General features: G+C 48.6%; 1 protein-coding gene across 1 annotated transcript in view; it reads right to left on the bottom strand.

The window, feature by feature from the left end:
• Nucleotides 1-10,741: 10,741 nt before the first annotated feature.
• Zfp64 (ZFP64 zinc finger protein) overlaps nucleotides 10,742-19,776 on the bottom strand; it is a 63,822-nt gene continuing 54,787 nt past the window's right edge. The window contains exons 8-9 of the mRNA XM_038331838.1: nucleotides 15,763-16,014; nucleotides 10,742-11,946 (exon numbers count right to left, since the gene is read on the bottom strand). Coding sequence (XP_038187766.1) covers nucleotides 11,237-11,946; nucleotides 15,763-16,014 — 962 coding nt within the window. The 3' untranslated portion in view covers nucleotides 10,742-11,236. The remainder of the gene's footprint in view (nucleotides 11,947-15,762; nucleotides 16,015-19,776) is intronic.

Raw genomic sequence — 19,776 nt, 5'->3', positions numbered from 1 at the left:
AGGTGGGGCACATCAGCACCCTGTCACTTTGTCCACCAGGCAGTGGAGGAAATGGGAGATTTGTCATAACACCGAGTCATTTGCCCCTGTCCCTTCTGACCACCCAGCTCGGTGGCCACAGCCCTTGGAAAGCCACAGTGGAGTCACTTAGTGACACCTTAAGGAGAGGTGGAGTACTGGCAGCTCCCCACTCAGAAACCCCTCCTCGGGGACATGGCCACACGAAAATAAGAGACTAGACCTTGAGTGAGCATCAGGTGATGCCTGAGGAAGCTGTGGCTGTGGCTTAGCAGGCAGAGCATTGCCTAGCGTGCATGAAGCTCTGGTTCCATCTCTAACGCCTTTAATCCCAGCCCCCAGGATGCAGGGCCAGCCCCCGTCTACACAGTGAGTTTCAATATAGTGATACTCTTTCTCAAATAAATTGCAATAAGAAATCAAGCAGGATCAAACTTTAAGAGATTGCTAGAGGGCAGCGGCTTCTCTACCCCCGTCCAGCTCTCAAGGCCCCTCTTCTTCTTCTTTCTTTCTTTCTCTTCTTCTTCTTCTTCTTCTTCTTCTTCTTCTTCTTCTTCTTCTTTCTTCTTCGTCTTCTTCTTCTTCTTACTTCCTTCTTCTTCTTCATCCTCCTCCTCCTACCTCTCCTCCCTCGCCTCCCTCCCTCTCCTCCTTCCTCCTGCCTTCTTCCCTCTTTCACAATGAGCTCCTCGTCTGCAGATCTGTCTACTTATTTGATTGTGGTTCCCAGCTCTCACAGCCCTTCCGGATCTCCATCTGTTCCACTGTTAAGATTTACATTTAAATGTGGGAGTCTGAGCAGCCCTGAGAGGTAATCGATGGAAATGGTTCCCTCTTGGCCAATTGCAAGTGGAGTCATCACCGAAAACCAATTGTGCTGGCAGCGTCAGGTCACAGGGAGCACACCCTGTCCCATTAGAGGGGCCAGCATTTGCTGAGTTCTAGGATCTATGGACAAGTGATACTTATGTCGCTTGAGTGAGTCGAGGGAATGAAGGATAATTCCCAGTACTCTTGGTGCAAAAAGCCCAAAATTTTAATAGCATGCCTTTTGGACGGTTACTATAAAAATGTTGCATTCAAGAGGCCAAGTTTCAAATGAGTTGGTGTTTACAAAGCTTACTGTGTTGTGATCGAGGGTTGGTGGATTTTACGGCTGTGTGTGACACCTCATTCAGAACCTAGTAGGATATGGTGGCTCTCACTGTAATTCCTGAGAGGCAGAGACAGGAGGATCACAAGTCCAAGGCTAGCCCTCATCTACATAGTGAATTCCAGGATAACCTAGGACTATTTGAGGGTTTTTTGTTGTTTTGTTTTGTTTTTTCAACAGGGTCTCACTATGAAGAGTCTTGAATTTGGCAATCATCTTATCTCAGCTTCCTAGGTGCTGAGATTATAGGCATTTACCATCATGACCAGTTGAGATTAAGTTATGTGTGTCTGTGTGTATATGTGTGTATCTGTGTATATGTGTGTCTGTTTCTGTGTTTTGTCTGCCTGTATGTGTGTGGGTGGTGTGCGTGCATGTGTGTTTGTACATGCATGCAAGCATGGGTGTGTCTACACACATGTATGCGTGTGTGCATACATGCAACATGCCACAGCATGTGGAAGTCAGAGGACAACCTGCAGGAGTTGTTGGTCCTCTTCTTAATGCTATGTAGATCCCCAAGCTCGATCTCGCATCACCAGGCTTGGTAGCAAGTGAACCCACTGAACCGTCTGCATGGCCTGAGATTCTAAAATATCACCCACTAAATGCAAACTGTGGTCCTAGAACAGACTGTGGGGGGGGGGGGGCTGTGCCCCAGCCATGCTCACACGTGGAGGTCTGAGGACAGCTTGCAGGAGTGGATCCTTCCCTTCCATCGTTCGGGTTCTGGAGATTTTGATTAGGTCATCAGGCTTGGCGGCGGTTATCTACCCATCTGAGCGATGGACAGCCTTCTCTACCTTGGTTTCTCGGGACAGGGTTCTTTGTAGCTTTGAAGCCTGTCCTGGAACTAATTCTGCAGACCACGCTGGCCTCAAACTCAGAGATTTGCCCTGCCTCTGCCTCCTGAGTGCTTGGATTAAAGGCGTGTGTACCACTGCCTGGCTTCTACCTTGTTTTTGAGTCAGGATCTCTTGCTGAACCAGGAGCATACGGTTTCAGACAGAGTTCTGATCCAGGGAGCCCTAGTTCAGTGTCTCCCCTCTGAGCATCTCCTGGAACCCCCTCCTGCAGTAGACTTTTACAAACTTCTCCTCTGATGTCAAGAAGCTGCTAATGCTGTAGTGTGATCTGCTTGTCTAAATTAACACAGAAGCAAGAGCCACAAGCATTGCAGAACCTTTGGCCCAGTAATTCAATTTTGGGGAATCCTGCGGAAGGAAATAATCCTATCCACAGTAAGCGCTTTGTGCATTCAGGTGGAAGCATTCTTTTAATTCACACCTAGGGGGCTGGTGAGAGGCACCTGAGTTTGATCCCAGCATCCAGGAGGAGCCAGGGGTAGCAGTGCCAATTTGTGCCCCTGACCTGGGCTCGGGGAGCCAGAACCCCTGGGGCGGCAGAGTGGCTGAGCTCTGTGTTCAGTGATGGGGTCTGCATCAAGAAATAAGTCGGAGGGACTAAAAGACGACAGCTCAGTGGTAAAAGTGAGTCCTGCTCTGGTTTGGTTCCCAGCACCCACGTGAGGTGGCTCACAGCTCGGGAGAGCTGAGGCCTCTGGCCACACAGGCATCTGCGCTCATATGCACATAGATCCCACTCAGGTGTAAGAAAAAGGTTTTGTCTTTCTCTTTTGTTTTTTTGTGACAGGGTTTCTCTTTGTAGCCCTGGCTGTCCTGGAACTCCCTCAGTAGACCAGGCTGGCCTCAAACTCAGAGATAGTCTGCCTCTGCCTCCGAGTGCTGGGATTAAGGGCGTACGCCAGCACTGCCTGGTAGGAAAAAAAGATTTAAAAAGTTTTTTTTTCCACATCTGTTTTACTTACTAGAGGTAACCGTTATTAAAGTTATTTTTATATCTTTTAAGACAATACACACACACACACACACACATTTTTGCTATGCTGGAGGCGTAAATGCTCTACTCCTGAGCTGCAATTGCTGCTCCATCTATGTATTTTTATTTTTTATTAAAAAATTTAAATTTATTTATTTTTATTTAACATATATTGGTATTTTGCTGTGGGTGTCAAAACAGTAAAGGGTGCAGAGAAATGGCTCAAAGGTTAAGAGCACTGGCTGAGCCGGGCAGTGTGGCACACACCTTTAATCCCAGCACTTGGCAGGCAGAGGCAGGTGGATCTCAGTGTGTTGAGGGCCAGCCTGGTCTACAAAGCGAGTTCCAGGACAGCCAGGACTGTTATACAGAGAAACCCTGTCTCGGGAAACAACAACAACAACAACAACAACAACAAAAAGAGCACTGGCTGCTCAGAGGTCCTGGAATGCAATTTCCAGAAACTACATGATGGCTCACAACCACCTGTAATGAGATCTGGGGCCCTCTCTGGCCTGCAGAACACTGTAAACATAATAAATAAATCTTAAAAACAAACAAACCAACCAACAACCAGTAAGTGTGTGGGGCTGGAGGGATGGCTCAGCAGTCTCTTGCTTGCCAAGCCTGAGCTTGATCCCCAGACCCATGAGATGGGAGGAGAGAACAGACAGCAAATCGTCCTCTCCCCTTCACACACATTCCTTGGCACACGTGTGCACACACCTATACACGTGCACATGCACACAGAATAAATACATGAAAATGTAGTAAAAAATTACAAGCAACAAGAGGATGACCCTCTTAGGGGGTTCTGGGCCACTGCCTTGTCCTTCGTTTTTCTTTTCTGTTTAGCAGTGGCCTTTGAGCCACTCTCATTGCTAACGCAAGTGGGTCCCGGTTCCTTTGAAGGCCTGTGTACTCCCTCAGCACCCGTAGTGTGACCTGACAAGGGAACCGCCCTCTTCTCAGATTTTGGTTGTACCTGTTCCCTTTCATGGTGCTGCTGTGTGGCCCTTGTGCACACCCATTTTCCTTTTATGGTTTTGTTTTGTCTTTTTTTTTTGTTTTGTTTTGTTTTTGTGAGACAGGGTCTCACTATGTAGACCAGGCTGACCTGAAACACATGGAGATTCACCTGTTTTTTTTTTTTTTACCTCAAGAGTAGTGGGATTAAAGGTGCATACTTGCCTTTAAAAGAAAATCTATATGTTGTGTGTACGGTGGGATGCATGTGAAGGTCAGGAGAATCTGAGGGCTTTGGCTTCTCTCCTCCCACTCTGTGGGTCCCAGGTTGTTGGTCTTGGCAGCAAGCACCTTTACCCAGCGAGCCATCTTGTTTACTCAAGGTCAGAAATTTTAATAAGCTCATCAGTTTGGAAGTACACTCCTCCCCCAATCTTTTTTTTTTTTTTTTTTTTTTAGATGGGGGCCCTATCTAGATAGTCTTGGCTGGCCTAGAACTCCTTCTGCTTTGGTTTCCTGGGTGTTGTGATTTAAGGCATAAACTAAGAAGCAGTCCATTTTAGCCAATGGGGTGGCACACACTTTCAACCCCAGCGCTCTGAAGGTAGAGGCGGGAGGATCTGAGTTTGAGGTCAGCCTGGTCTATAGAGTGAATCTCAGGACAACCAAGCTACACAGAGAAACCCTGTATCTGGGAAGAAAAGAAAGAGGAGGCAGAAGAGAAGAAGAAGGAGGAGGAGGAGGAAGAGGAGGAGGAGGAAGAAGAAGAGGAAGAGGAAGAGGAAGAAGAAGAGGAGGAGGAGGAGGAAGAGGAGGAGGAAGAAGAAGGCAGCTCAGCGTTCCACACTACTGGCTGCTCAGCATCCGAAGAGCTTTGTTAAGTCATCTCACCAGAGGCTAAACTACAAGCTTCCCTGCTGTAACTGACAGCTACTGCCTGCCTCAGGGAGAAGAAGGAGAAAGTGCTATATTTAGGAGCTAAGGGCTAACAGCCTAAACTAAGCCTCCAAGGACCATAATTCCAGCGGCTGCAGGCCCAGTCCTTGTCACACACATTTGATTCCTTACATTTGTCTTGCCAACCTACAAAAGTCACAAGTGCTCACCAATAATACCCAAGTCATGTTTGCCTCCTGGAGGCGAAAACAAGTTCAGATGGGGGCTGGCGAGATGGCTCAGCTAGTACAGGAGCTTGCAGCTAAGCCTGGTGGCCTGATTTCAGTCCCTAGAACCATCCTGTGGAAGAAGAGGATTGGCTTTCACAAGTTGTCTTTTGATCTCTGGACACTGATGAGGTGGCCCACACATGCTTCCCCCCACCCCCACAAGACCCCAGAGAGAGACAGAGACACAAAGAGACAGAGACAAAGAGACCAGATAGAGACAGACAGACAGAAAGAGAGAGAGAGAGATGTAGGGGGGAGTCAAGGGGGTGTAACAAAAACACTTAAAAAGATGGATAACGGCCAAAGAATAAGATCTGAGGGTTGACCTCTGACCTCCAGGGACCTCCAAGTGTATATGCACACACATGTGCACACCTCTCCCCAGGAACAGGCACAGGCATGTGTACGCCCAGACACACAAAGGAGAAGGCCAGTTCCAAGGTTAATAAGCCCACCCTGCCCTCAGAGTGTAGATGACAGCCTTCGCCCGGAGTCTCTTCCAGGCTTTAAGAAGCCACAGAGCTGCCTCCCAGCATCCTTTGCCCCACAACGACCATGAGATTGGATGGAGACAAGGAAATACCAGAAAGCAATTTTCTAGCGGTCTTCAGGGGAAGGGGAGCACAGGCCGTCCTTCCTAGAGTTTACACCGAGGGCCTGGTGTTGAAGATATGGACACAGGAAAAAGGCAGGTAGAGAGCCCTCAGCCAGAAAGCCAGCCAGAGGCAGGGTTTTCGACACTCAACCCTTTAGCTTATCACAGCAGGTGGCTTCCGGGAAAGCGGAGCAGGGATTCCCGGGGCCTGAGGGAAAGCAGCTGTTGGTCAAAGGGCTCGGCTGTTCAGCTAGGAGATGAACGTGGCTGGAGCGAAAGGTGCGGCGGAGTGCGGTGACTGACCGCGTTTGGTCACGGGTCACACTGGCGCTCAGGTAGGCCGGGCACTCACATTGAACGTGCTGGACATACACACTCTGCCGAGAAGATATTTTTAAAACGAAGTTTCTTTGGGATTGCTCTGTCACCGCCTACCCAGATCTGTCACTCTAAGTACCGCTGCTCGGTAGAGACAAGCTGGAAAGCTCTGGGCAGGGAGAATAGCATCAGGGAGGGGCTGGTGTTGGCTGAGCCCTGCCTCCGGCACCTGGTAAAGGTGGGGCTGAAATCTCAGTGAATTGGACAAACCTTGTAACACAAAGCTGTTCAAAACCAAAACTGGGGCCTGGGAAGATGGCTCAGTAGGGAAAGTGACAGCCACACAAGCATGGGGATCCTAGCTCTGTCCCTAGAAGCCACATCAAAGAAGCCAGGAGTGCGTGCAGTGCTGGAGAGACGGCTCAGTGGATCTCTGCCTGCATGCACGCCTCCAAAGGACCCAAATTCAGTTCTTTGCACCCTTGTTGCCTGAAGTCCCATCCCCAGGAGATCTGATGCCCTCTTCTGGCCTGCATGGTGCTGTATGTATGTGGCATGAATGTCTCTTCTCTCACATATAAATGAAATGGGGGGGGCAGGACACATATTTCTTACTCTGCAGGAGGAACAAGAGTTCAAGACTAACCTCAGGGCTACATATAAAGTACAAGGCTGGGCTAAGACAATATCAGGGAGAAAAAAAATACCAGGAGTGGCGGCACTGGGGGTGAGGGTTGGGAGGAGCTGGGTCAGAAACAGGAGGATCCCTGGGCTGGATGATCGGCCAGCTTAGCCTATGTCCTGGGCTTCACATCAGTGAGAAACCTTGTCTCAAAGCCTGGATGATGGCATCTGAGGAAAAATAACATCTACGGTTGACCTCTGGTTACACATGTACAGCTGCATGTACACACATGGGGGGGCAGAGGAAAAGAGAGAGGGAGAGGAAGGGAGGGAGGAGAGAGATAGATAGATAGATAGAGAGAGAGAGAGAGAGAGAGAGAGAGAGAGAGAGAGAGAGAGACAACTCTACATAAGCCAGCCCTGCACACTTTATACACAGGAACCTGTGTACGTTTGCAGAACCCATTTCATTCTGATTTCCAAGCAAATCCTGGGACAGGAGCAAAGTGGTGACTCACGGGACTGTTATTCACTCACGCTTAGCTTAGGAAATATTGCTTGGGGCTGGAGAGATGGCCCAGTGGTTAAGGAGCACTTGCTGCTCTTTCAGAGAACCTGAGTTTGACTCTCAGCCTCCACCCTGAATGGCCTGTAACTGCAGCAATAGGGGATCTGATATCCTCTTCTGGCAACTGTGCTAACGATACACACACTCTCAGGGCTTGGGATGTGGCTTCCTTGGTAGACTGCTTGCCTAGCATATGCTGAACCCTGCAAATTGGCTTGGTGCTGTGTGCCTATAATGCCAGCATTCAGGAGGTAGAGGTGGGGGGAGATCGTGAGCACAAGGTCTTCCTTGGCTACCTAGGGAGTTAGAGGCTGACCTGAGATACATGCTATGTGAGACTGAGAAAGAAGAGGCAGAGGAGGAAGGGAGGGAGGAGCAGAGAAAGAAGAATCACAAACAACAGCAGACTTGGAGCCTGGGTTGCCGCCCCTCACCTTAGACCTGATGCTAATGTCCTGGTTCCAGCTCTGGAGTGGATTCACAGGGGCAGTCAGGGTAACCCAGAGTTGGGGCTTATGTGTCACCTGGTGGTGATGCTACCAAGAATTGAGGCAACTTCCTTCTTGGACCCCCAGCGAAAGAGCGAGAGTTTGTGCCCTATGGGCTCCTAGCCGAGCCTGGAAGACTTCACAGCTGAGAGGAATCAAGAGAAGAGGAAGCCAGTTTTCCAGCACGCAGTCCGGACCCTAGTTGGCATGAAACAGCCCTTCCCGAAGCACTTCCAAGACTCTCTCTCCCCCCCCAACCATTGAGACAGGGCCTTGCTCTGTAGCCCAGGCTGGCCTTTAACTCACGAACCTCCTATCCAGTGCTAGGATTGTAGGTATGCATCAGTCTGCTCAGGTACCCCAGGCTGGCCTCAATCTCTCCTAATGAGGACCTTGAATTTCTAATCCTCCTGTCTCCACCTCCTCACTGCTGGATTTCAGTACACACCTTTGCCTGGTGTGTGTGGAGTTCAAGACTAGACCAGGGTTTTGAGCACACTGGGCAAGTGTTCTTCTTCAACTGAGCTATTCTATACCTCCATCTTTTTTTTTGAAAGACAAAGTATGTAGCCCAGGCTGGCCTGGACTCATTATCTTAGTCCCTTAGCCTGCTGAATGATGGGACTATAGCCTGCAACACCACACCCAGCTGAAGGTCCTTTTTAAAAATTTATTAAAATTAAAATATCACCAACAAACTTGACTGTACTTTCTGTCAGCCCGATTCATGAACCTCTTCATGAATTCATGGGTCTGGCCTCTTCTGTTGCATTCTGCAAGTCATTTTTCTGTCGATTTAGCTCAAACAACTGTTCCGGAGGGGTCAGGTGGCAGGTAGGGCCTGTTTCCATGGTATTTCACTGCGTGACTTGCTCATTCCGTCTTGCCACCTCTGGTTGCTTTTGTGTTAAAGCTGTGGCCGCAGACATTGCTCAGAAGAACACTTGTTGCTCTTACATAGAACCCGAGTTTGGTTCCCAGCACCCACATGGCAGCCCACAGTCATCTGTTAACTCCAGTTCCAAGGGATCTTTCTGAATGCCTTCTTCTGACCTCCACAGGCACCTGGCATACGTGTAGTATACAGACATACATACGGACAAAACATTATACATATAAAATGAAATCTAAATTCTGAAAAACAGTGCAGAGCTGAGTGGTTGCAAGGGAGCCTTTGTAGCCCCAAATGTCTAAAATAGGCAACACCTGACCCCAAACTTTCTGCTCCCCTGTGTGTACTATGAATCCAGATTTGCTAAGTAAACTGGGTGTGGTGGTGGACATCATTAATCCCCGGGGCAGGGGCAGACCTCTGTGAGTTCAAGGTCAGTCTGGTCAGTGTAGTGAGTTCCAGGACAGCCAGTGCTAAGTAGAGAGACCCTGTCTCAAAAACAAAACACAAGGTGGGTGGTGGTGGCGCACATCTTTAATCCTAGCACTTCGGAGGCAGAGGCAGGCGGATCTCTGTGAGTTTGAGGCCAGCCTGGGCTACAGAACAAGTTCCAGGACAGGCTCCAAAGCAACACTGAGAAACCTTGTCTCGAAACAAAACAAAATAACCCAAACAAACGAAAAAGAACCCCTCCCCCCGACAAAACCAAACAAAATCCAAAAATCAAAACAGAAGCAAAAAACAAGGGGGCTGCAGAGATGATGGCTCAGTGGTTATGAGCACTGGCTGCTCTTGCAAAGGACTTGGGTTCAAGGCCCAGCACACACACGGCAACTCCAGTTCCAGGGAATCTGACACCCTCACACAGACATACATTCAGGCAGAACACCAATGTACATAAATAATAAAAATAAATAGATGTTGGGAGCTATGAACCCTCAGATTCTGAATTTCTTGTAAACAACTTGTTTTCCCTGATCTGAGTGCCTACAGCTGCTCTGAGCACGAGACCCTCAGGAGTTCCTGATGGCAGGGGAATGGTTTCTGGTGCGTGGTTATCCCTATATAAGCTGCCCCTGAACACAATAAAGGGGGCACTCATGGGGCATTCTGGCATCAAGGATGATCTGTGTCTCTGTATGTTTCAATCTTCAGCCCCTTGCCTGGTTCACAAACTGTATGGTGGCGCGTACAGTGTAGACGGGTGTGGTGCACCGCAATTAGAAAACAAACAAACTTGCTAATTGATATCAGGCTAGCTCACCAAGTCCAACTCATACAATTTCATATTAAACAAGGGCAGTGCTCAAAGAAAACCAGCTGGGGCAGAAAACAGAATTTCAGATGACTAACAGGTGAATCCTATAGGGCTCAGTGATAGAGCCACTGCCTAGAACCCCCCAGTGAGGAGCTGGGGTGTGACTCAGTGATAGAGCCTCTGCCTATAATAAACTTGCCTGAGGTCAGAAAAGCAAAACAGTCAGCCACTGGCTCTTACCTCAGCTTGGTCAGAAAATGGCGATCCTGCCTCCAGAAATCTCAGAGTGAGACTGTATATAAGAGCTGTCTCCTCCAGTTTTATAATCCTCTCTAGTGCTGGGATTAAAAACATGCACCACTGTGATTAAAGGAATGCACCGCCTGGTTTCCATGGCAACTAGTATGGCTACTGGGATTAAAAGTGTGTGTCACCACTGCCTGGTCTGTAAGGCTGCCCAGTGGGGCTGTTTTACTTTGATCTTCAGGCCAGCTTTATTTATTAAAATACAAATGAAATACCACTGCACAATCTGGACGCTGGAGCTTTGAGTGACAGGTCTGATCGGAGGACTGAGTTAGGGTCCTCTGTATTACGTGGAAGACCCCAGTCTTGGTCTGGTCCACTCACCTGGGACCCTGTCCAGGACACCCTGGGCCCCAGACTTTACTTTTTCCATTTGCGGTTCAAATTCTGTACCATCTGACAGCAGGCCTTTAGGGCTAGCTTGATCTTTGGCGCCACCATCAGTTCAAACTGCATCTCGCTTCCACTGGAAGATCCTAGGAGCCTCTGCCTTCATTTACTGCCTGGGGTGGGGATAGCCTGTCTAAGCATGATTGTAAAGCCGCTCACATCCCTCTCTAGAGTTCACTTTTTATTGCAAAAAAACCCAGAAAAGACACCACACAAATGTATAAGAGCAACACTAACAGTCATACCCAAGTTAAGAATGAGCTTTACCATAGACCCTGATGGAGCACCGACTCCTTTCCCCCCACAGCTCAGTTTAGATGGGTGTTCTGGGTTTGCCAGCTTACTAACTCCATCAGAGACCAGTCAGCTTTCAAACCACAATCCACACAGAGCAACTCTCCTCAACGGGGCAGAGGAGTGCTTAGTGGCTCCCATCTTTGAATGACCCAAGCCACAGTGCATCATCTAAGGAGGCAGCTGGACTGTGGGCAATTGTTTCTGTGGCCTCCCTTTGGCACCTCTGCCCTCCTGGGGCTGGAGGCTGGGGAGGTCGGGGCTGCCAACTCTGGAGGAGAAGGCAAGGGGTCCTCCTCATGGTGTCACCACGAGGGGCTGGCAAGGCGTTGTTCAGATTCCTAAGACCACTCATGCTACTCTAGAGGTCATGACTGGGCTCCAGGGTGCTCTCCAGCTGCCCCACAGAGACAAGTGGGCTGAGCTGCCCTGAAGCAACACTTTCTGATGGGAAAGTGACCAAGTTCGAGTTCTTATTCTCACCCCAGTCACTGTGCTGCTTCCGATGGCACCTCAGAGAGTCGTCCCTGACAAAGGAGGCGCCACACTTGTCACACTGGAAGGCCCTCTGGGTGATAATCTGGGCCACGTGGTGGGGGCCGCTCTCCCGCGGCCCGTCCCGCCCCTGCGGGGCCTTGTTCTCTGTCTTGGCCCCTTCCCGGTGCACTTTGTCCATGTGCTTGGCCAGGCTGCTGGGCCGCTTTGTGTCAAAGCTGCAGAAGTCACATTTGAAAGGCCGGTCCTTGCAGTGGACCCTGCTGTGCACGCGCAAGGCGGCCGGGCTGGAGCAGGAGTAGTTGCACTGGGGGCATTTCTCGGGGTGGTCAGCCTGATGCAGTCGGCTGTGCTCCAGCAGGTCGGCCCGGTCCCGGCCCTGGAATGCACAGTGCAGACACTTGAAGGTGTGCTTGATGCGGACGTGCGACTTGAGGTTCGCCTTCATGGTGCAGCGGACGTCGCAGAACTCGCATTTGAAAGGCTTCTCCCCCGAGTGCACAATCATGTGGCGCTTCAGATCCGAGCTGATTTTGAACTTGGCGCTACATAGCCAGCACTGGAAGGGGGTGTCCCCTAGCAACGGAAGGGATGATTACATTAGCGTGGACAGGCAGCAGAATTACTACCTAGACATACATCATATACTTGACCAGGAAATGGCTAGGTCTTTTGAACCGTTCCTTGCAACTTCCCAATGACAAAACTTACCATGTTTAATAACTCAGTGCTGTTGCCCTGTTTTAAGGATGAGGCAACCGGCGCTCAGAAAGCTCGAGTGGCAGGGGCCCAAACTCACGCACCACGCCCCCACCAAGTCCACACTCAATTACACTTGGTTTCTAGAAATGCAATATATGTTGCATATGAATTCTTCAAATAAGATTTACAGACACAGGGCAGGCAAGGCGGCTCAGTGGTTAAGAACACAGGTTGGTCTTGCAGATGATCCATGCCCAGTTCCCAGCATCCACATGGTAACTCACAACCACCTGTAACTCCAGTAGCAGAGACTCAGACGCCCACTTGTGGCCTCCACAAGTACTGCACAATGTGGTACACATACAAACATGCAGGCAAAATTTCCATACACATTAAAAAAAAATCTTATTTTCAAGATAGGGTTTCTCTGTGTTAAAGTCCTGGCTGTCTGGAATTCACTCTGTAGACCAGACTGGCCTTGAACTCACGGAGATCCATCTGCTTCTGCCTATTAAGTACTGGGCTTAAAAAGGCGTGCACTTTGCCTGGTTCAGAATGGAACTATCTAAAAAGCTAACACACAAAGGTGGCAGGCCCCACACCCTGGGGGCAACCAGTGGAAAAGACACAGCTTTCCAAGGTGGTGCAGTTGAAAATTTTCTCTGAAGGCCTTGTAGAGGTTTTAGTAATCATAGGGATGGCTACGTTAGTTGTTATCAGCTACAGAAAAGCCCCTAAATCATCCTTGCTCATACTCATCAGCCGCGTGCCCATGGCAATGGCCTGCTTTCCCAGCATTACCTTCTAAGGAGAACAGCGGCCCACACCAGAACTGAGTTTCTTTTTCTTCTCTTTGCAACAAATTCCAAATTGTCAGGGTGGTTTTGTATTTATTTATTTTTGGTTTTTGGTTTTTCAAGCAGGGTTTCTCTGTGTAGCCATGGCTGTTCTGAAACCTGTTTTGTAGACTAGGCTAGCCTTGAACTCAGATCTGCTTGCCTGCCTGCCTCTGCCTGAGTGCTGAAATTAAAGGCGTGAGTCACTGTTTGACTTGCAAGATTCTTTATTGATTAATTTTCTTCCTAGACAATTCAGAAATAATAATTCTAATTTCTGACGTTTCATCCCCTAACTTTTTTTTAAGTTTCTGGGAAGTTTTGTTAAATAACTAGCAACTCAAGTCCCCCCCACCCCACCCACAGACCCTTTTGTCACAAAAATATAAGCTGATTATAGTTCCCCTCCTTCTACTCCATTTCCTCCCCACCCCTTCCCCTTTCATCCAGGTTCTTCCCACTAGAAAACAAACAGGCCTCTAAGGGATAATAATATGATAAAACAAAAACCAACACATTAGAATAGGACAAAACAAAGAGAAGGAAAAGCACCCAAGAGGAGGCACAAGAAACAGAGACCCACTGGTTTGCACACTTGGGAATCCCACAGAGACACTCAACTGGAAGCGATGATAGGTGTGTCAAGGACCTACAGGGCAAAAAGAGAGATCACTAGGCAGTGGTGGTGCACGTCTTCAATCCCAGCGCTCAGGAGGCAGAAGCAGCAGGGGGATCTCTGTGAGTTCAAGGCCAGCCTGGGCTTCAAAGTGAGTTCTAGGACAGCCAAATCTATATAGAGAAACCCTGTGGGTGGGTGGGTGGCGGTGGCAGGAGAAAATAAAATGAAATAAACACAACAATAAAAAATAAGACTAAAAAAATTAAAAAAATTTGACATGACATTACAAGACGAGGAACCTCCAAAGATGCCACGGAGTTTGTTTTCTGTTGGTCTTCTACTACTGAGTATGCAGTCTACCCTTAAGAACAGTGTTTCCTCAGTGAGAGAGAAAAGAAAATTTTCCTTTGCAAGTGGTTCTCAATAGGAGATAGCTTTGGGCTAGGGACTCTTCCAGCTCTAGGACCCTATCTGGAGCAGCCCCATGCAGCCCTCTGCATGCTGCCTAGCTCTCTGTGAGTTCATATGTGTATTGACCTTGTTGATTTAGAGGGCCTTGTCTTATTGGTGTCCTTACCCCCTACCTAGCAGCGTTACCTTTAATTCAAGCCTTTTTGTTTTGTCTCTTCATGGACCTTACCTGCATTTCTGCTGGCAATACAATCAATTTAGCAAAACTCTTCCTAATTTCCCAAGTACTCTGGCTTCCAGGATTCATTGCTGGGCCTAACATATTTCATTTCTTTACTCAATTAAACTCTTGAGTCTTTGAATAGACTACTGTTCCTCGTGCATGTGGGATAGTTGTGCTGGCTATAGAATTATATGTTCACTTATCAAGCTGGTTTCAAAGCAGAGAGCCCAAGTACTTCACACTAGAAACACAAAGGGAGGAGATGCCCCAGCTGCTGGTGAAGATGCATGAACAGGTTCAATCAGTTGTATATTTGGAAAAATAAAGCTTTATTAAATTAAAAAAATAATTATACATTCATAGTAAATTACTTTGTGACACAGTGTGGTAATTTGAAAGAAAATGGCCCTTAAAGGGAATGGCACTATTAGAAGGTGTGGCTTTGTTGGAGGATGTGTGTCACTGTGGGGGTGGGCTTTGAGGTCTCCTATGCTCAAGCTATACCCGGTGACACAGTTCACTTCCTATTGTCTGCGAATCAAAATACAGAACTCTCAGCTCTTTCTCCAGCACCATGTCTGCCTATGTTTTGCCTTGCTTCCCACCACGATGCTAATGGACTGAGTCTCTGAAACTATAAGCCACCTAATTGAGTTGCTGTGGTCATGGTGTCTCTTCACAGCCACTGAAACCCTAATTAAGACACAGGATCTCGTGTATCCCAGCCTGGCCTTGATCTTCTCTCATCTCTGACCCCCAGAGTTGCTTTAATCTCCCATGTGCTGGGACAATAGGTATGCACCACCATGCCTGGTTTATGTGGTGCTGGGGACAGACCCTAGGGCTTCACGCATTCTAAGCAATTGCTCTAACTTGGCTACATTCCCCAGTTCTTTTTTGTTGTTGCTTCGAGACAGGGGTTTCTCTGTGTAGACCAGGCTGGCCTCAGACTCACAGAGATCCACCTGCCTCTGCCTCCCGAGTGCTGGAATGAAAGGTGTTCACCACCACTGCCCGGCTGAACTCAGCTTTAAATGCTAACACCTTTCTATGGTCTCGCCATCTATCAGTTTATTGAAATGCTCGTATCTCACTGTTAATGCCTCAGCTCTCCACCTACTTGTGTGCGTATGGGTGCGCACTATAATGAGTTGGTTTTATCTAGCTAACATTAGTTTTGTGGAGTCCTACCTACCAAGAAGCGAGGGGAAACATTCCAGAACAAGATGCGTATGGTTTACAAATGCATTCAGTTGGCTTTGCTACATTCCTAAACGATGCCTGCCAGGCAGAGAGCAAACCAAAACACTAAAAACACCTAGTTTGGCCAGTCATTTTTATTTGAGATGCATCCTTTGACATGTGGCTGCTGTGATGGGTAGCCATCCCCACCTGTATTTTATGTAGTTACAAAATACAGCCATCACACTATTCTATTGAAAACTGGTGTTTTGGCAAAGAAGATTGAACAAGCTGCATTGGGTCAGATTCCAAATTCCTGTGCTTCTCCCAGCAGCTCATCTCAGTCACTTGTGTTGTAAGGAAGCACCGGTGAAGAAATAGAGAAAGCAAAGTAGGGAGCTCCTGGGGGAGGGGCTTACCCGTGTGCGAGCGCAGGTGCACGGTGAGCTGGCTGGAGTTGCGGCTGGCGTAGGGGCAGAGCTGGCACTTGTAAGGCCGCTCATCCGAGTGGATGCGCAGGTGCTTCTTGAGGCTGCTGCTGTCCACGGCCGCGTAGTTGCACAGGTGGCACTTGTGTGGCTTCACGCTCGTGTGGCAGCGCATGTGCATAGTCAGGTTGTCCTTCCGGCTGAAGCATTTGTCACAGAACTCACACTTGTGTGGCTTGTCGCCTTCAAAGACATAAGGAGTCAAGGTTATGGGGCTTGGTCAGGGCTAGGTCTTAGTTCCTCTTCCCTTTACTGTGATACCCAGTGATTACCCTGGCAGACAGACGCAACTTACAGGGTTTGGTTCTGCTCACAGTTCAAGGATACAGTCCACCCTGATGGGCAAGTAGCTTGAAGCAGTTGGTCACATTTCAGCCACAATCAGGAAACAGGAATGAATGCCTGTGGCTGCTCAGCCCCCTTTCTCTATTTAAACAAGATTCCAGTCAGGGAACGGTGCCATCCAGTCTTTATACCTCAGTTAACTCCATCAAGGAAATGCCCCCAGGGCATGCCCAGTGGCCTGTCTCCTAGGTAGTTCTAGGTTGTTGGGTTGACAATTAACTGTCATAGAGTGATGCAAGATTTGATCAAGATGACAGTGTAGACAGGTGGACCTCCCCCTCTGTTTGGTGGCCACACAGACAAGAGGAACCAAAAGTCACCGGGTGGAGAACAAGAAAGTGAGTCAAACATCAAGGGATCCTAAGATATAGGTTAAGCAAAGTTCAGAGGCTAAATTCCGCCACAGAACAATTCAAGGTAAGAAGTGACAAGCGCAGGAGGCTTGGACAGACTTCTGGCCCCTAGATGATGAAGCACTTACAGAATGACCAGGCTGACTGTTACCAGCTCCCTCTCCACCCCTGGGCCTCATGTAGCCTAGATTGTTCCCTGAACTCCTGACCCTCCTGCTTCTACTTTCCTGAGTACTGGGGGACATTAAGTTTGCCTTACAATTAAGATCACCTTATTCCCTCTTCCTTTTTTTTTTTTTTTTTTTTTTTTTTTTTGACAGTCTCATTGTGTATTCCTGGCTGTTCTGGAACTCTCTCTGAAGACCAGGCTAATCTTGAACTCAGAGATCTGCCTGATCTGCCTGCCTCTGCCTCCTGGAATTACAGTGCATGAAATTAAAGTGCTGGAATTAAAGGCATGCATCGTGATACCTAGCCTTTATATCCCTTTTGGAGTTACCTTTGAACTTTTACTAGAGAGCGAGCATGCCAGCGCCAACTCTCCTGAGTACCAGTGTGGAAATCAATCTCCTCCTATTATGGGTTCCATGGTTTGAACAGGTTGGCAGGTTTGCTCAGCAAGTGTCTTTATCCACTGAGCCATATTGATGGCCCGTTTTAGTAATAATAAAAAAGTATGCTATTTTAAAAAGTCATGTATGATGGTGTGCTCCTGTGATCCTAGCATGTGGGAGGTGGAGACAAGAATCAAGTGTTCAAAGTCATCCTCCACTGCACAATAAGCTGGAGGCTAGCCTGGCATACATGAAGCCCTGTCTCAAAGCCAAGAAAGTACACCACCAAGAGGGAACCTTAGCTTAACTAAGGACCCTGGTGATGATGGTGTGCCCATGTAGGCTCGATTGTGACAGCGTGTACCTTTTGTTTAGGATGGCCAGAACAGGAGAGGTTGTGGGAAGTGGGGGCTGGGAATATATGGGAGGTGCTTTTGGTTCAATTTCTGTCTACACCCAAAACTACTCTAAAAATATTAGAAGAAAAGGGAGCTGGAGAGATCTCTCAGCAGTTAAGAACACTGGCTGCTCTTCCAGAGATCCCAAGTTCAATTCCTAGCAACCACATAGTGGCTCACAACCATCTATAATGGGATCTGGTGCCCTCTTCTGGTTTGAAGGCATACCTGCAGGCAGAACACTGTATACTTAAGCTTTTTTAAAAAAAGAAGGGATAGGAAAACAACTCCCACTATCAGGACTGCGTATGTAGCTCAGGGATGGGTTCTCATCTAGTGTGCACAAGACACTGGGCTCCAGATGCAAAGATAAATGACCAAGAAAGGAAAGCCACCTCCTGTGTTTTGGCAGTCTCCTTTCCCAACCATACATGAAGCCAGAGCATCATCACATGTGTGTGTCAACACCAAGCAACATGACACATTGCAAGGGACTGCATACAGAAACAGCTATGGGAGCCTGCCTACTGGTCTTGCAAAGGTGTGGGCCATGCTTCCCATCAGCTTCTGCCTTGGAAGATAGTGTCTGCTCATTAAGATGTCATATTAATACAACCAGTCTGCTGTTATTATAATATGGGTACATTAATGTTTTGGCTTTAATTTCTAATGTGGAAACCACCAAGGACATCGCTTGGCGGAGGTTGTGATAGTCTGAATGAATGTCTCCCGTACTCTTGGGCATTTGAACACTTTGCCGCCAGTCGGTGTTGATGTTTGGGGTGGGTCAGGTGATGCAGCCTTGCTGGAGAAGTGCATCCCTGGAGGCTGGCGTTGAGATTAAAGCCCTAGGTGTCAACTGAAGTTTGCTTCATGCATGTGGTTGTGGTTGAGGATTCTCAACTTCCTATTCCAGCCACTATGCCTGCTGTTTGCTGCCACGCTCCCCACCATGACAGATTCTTATCCCTCTGAAATGGCAAGCCCAAATAAACTCTTCTAAGCTGCCTTGGTCGTGGCATTCAGCACAGCCACAGAAAAGTAACCAACAGAGAGGCCTTCAGCCTTCAGGTATAAAAGGGTCCTCAATAGGGGTTTCACAAGTGCTTGGCAATCTAGTATTGGGCCACCATTGGCCAGGTCCCTCTGTTCTCCTAGTCACAAGTGACAGTGGTTCTACGTTATCCCCCGAGGGAGGGATTCTCTGAGACCTCCAGGGCCTCTAGTTTTTAAAAAATGACTTTTTTTCTAATCCCCCCCATGTGTGTATGTGTACATGAACCACAGTACATGTGTGTCAATTAGAGGACAGTTTGTGGGTGTCTCTTCTCTACTTCCACCATGCCACCAGCTTGGTGGCCACTGCTTTTACTTGCTAAGCCCCCAGTTCTGCAGGATCTCACACAGACCAGACTGTCCTCAAATTCTCAATGTAGCTGAGGCCTTGAACTCTTGATTTTCCTACTTCAGTCTCTTGAGTGCTGGGCTCCGGGAGTCCACCTCCATGCCCCGTCCCCTCTCACTGAGTGCTGGGCTCCAGGAGTCCACCTCCACGCCCCGTCCCCTCTCACTTTCTGCCAGTTGAGATGCGAAGAGCCAAACCAGATGCCGTGAACTCAGGGAAGCAGCCCCTGTCACCATTTCCTCAAGGATAAGACCCTCCCCAGTTTCCTTATCCCCAGCATGCTTATACCAAGCAGTTAAACACCATCAGAGAGTCCACTTCTCTAGGCCACCCATTCAGGCACGGTACTGTGAGCACCTGAGGCCAATCCACTTTGGCTGTAGTTTTCTTCTTCCCACTAGATGGCAGCAGTGCAAACCCCAGCTCATGATGAGTGGTAAGCTATTCTCTCAGTATACTTCCTGGCCCTGAATTGGTCTCTGTGTTGGCAGAGCCTCCTGGTGCCCAGCCCTACACGCTTCCAGGGATGCCTGGCTGCCTCATCCGCTGAGGTGAGGCAGGATCTTCCTACTATAGAGGAGGAAGGCGAGCTTTCCTTTCAGTCCATTCGCAGCAGAAACCAGCAGAGGTCCAGGAGACTCTGTGATCTCAATGCTGCAGCTGCAAGGTAGACCTGAGCAGTGGTCACCATCCCCAGAGCCATGTCTTGCTCCCCTGGATGCTAGGGCAACACCGTTAAATCTCCACTCACTTCACTAGACCAGAAGGCTCAGCTCCTGGGCCACAGGCAGAGGGAGGGGTGCTGTAGGCATCCCCAGCCTCAATCTTGCTTCCCACTGTAGAGATTCACAGATTGAGACCTTGGTCCCAGAGATGGCAGAACTCTTATT

The sequence above is a fragment of the Arvicola amphibius genome, chromosome 5 (assembly GCF_903992535.2).
Source record: "Arvicola amphibius chromosome 5, mArvAmp1.2, whole genome shotgun sequence".
Classification (NCBI taxonomy): Eukaryota; Metazoa; Chordata; class Mammalia; order Rodentia; family Cricetidae; genus Arvicola; species Arvicola amphibius.
This window is presented reverse-complemented; position numbering and strand designations above follow the sequence as displayed.